The following is a 990-nucleotide window of genomic DNA, read 5'->3' on the forward strand; positions in this document are numbered from 1 at the left end:
GGATGGTGCAGGGGAAAAGCGCTCTCTTCCATGCAGAGTACAAAAAGCGGGTTGCAAAAAGTGCAGGTGAGTGTGAATCTACACCTCCCCATCAGGAGTCTCTATGATCTCACACACGATCTCTCTCTCGCGCGCGCATGCATGCGTGCGTGCATGCTAGCTCCCAGTAACCCCACTCCCCAAACCCACACGGTATCGATTATATCCACACTCCCCCCCTTCCCCGACGTCCCGGTGCGGTCCCGCGGTCAGGTAAAACCCTGCAGCCCGATCAGTCCAGACACGTGCACCTGCAACAGCCACGCCGAGGGCAAGTCTTCATGAAAGCGGACTGCCAGCGCTAGCAACGCCGCGGCCTGGGGAACCATAGCCACCCGCCACGGCTCCTCCACATGTACGACACGCCGTACGGCATGCCACGACGCCAGCATCAGGCACAGCGGTGATGAGTCAACGCAGCCGCTGCTGCTGGTGGCGTACGTTGTCGTATTTGCTTGGCCGTAGCTGAGGTACACGGGGTAGTAGTACGGCGAAAAGTTATGACGTGGGTCTTTGCGCGTCAAGTGATGTAGGAAGGCCTCATGCAGGAACGTGTTGCCGTACAGCTTGTAAAACACGACGCCCAGCAGCGAGAAAGTGGTGGCGGCAGCGACACCGAAGAGCCCTACGGGCAACAGCGCGGCCGCCGCCGCTGCCGCCGCCGCCGCCGCTACCCCCCGATTTTCGCCAGCAGCGACATTATTAAAGTGCACCGGTGGCTGCAGCGGGGGCAAACATTGTACGGCATTGTCCGTACGATCTAGCCCTTCGTGCCTCTGGTGAAGGCCTCTGGCGCTTCCGGCCTCCGCCTCCACCGGCTCAGCAGTTTCTGCCGTACTGGACCCAGTGGCTGCCGCACTACCAGCTGTACGGCCAGTATCGCCTCGCCGCCGCCCTCGCTGCGAATATTAGGCCACACGGAGGAGTTGCGTGTGGCCGTTGCGTCTGGGC

General features: G+C 61.5%; 1 protein-coding gene across 1 annotated transcript; it reads right to left on the reverse strand.

The window, feature by feature from the left end:
* Positions 1-290: 290 nt before the first annotated feature.
* VOLCADRAFT_101510 (uncharacterized protein) lies at positions 291-938 on the reverse strand (the record flags this gene model as incomplete). The annotated part of the gene is made up of 1 exon (XM_002959952.1): positions 291-938. A coding segment is annotated over one exon (648 nt), but the record flags the coding sequence as incomplete, so codon positions are not given.
* Between the last annotated feature and the right edge of the window lie 52 nt (positions 939-990).

Source organism: Volvox carteri (assembly GCF_000143455.1).
Source record: "Volvox carteri f. nagariensis unplaced genomic scaffold VOLCAscaffold_1939, whole genome shotgun sequence".
Taxonomy (NCBI): Eukaryota; Viridiplantae; Chlorophyta; class Chlorophyceae; order Chlamydomonadales; family Volvocaceae; genus Volvox; species Volvox carteri.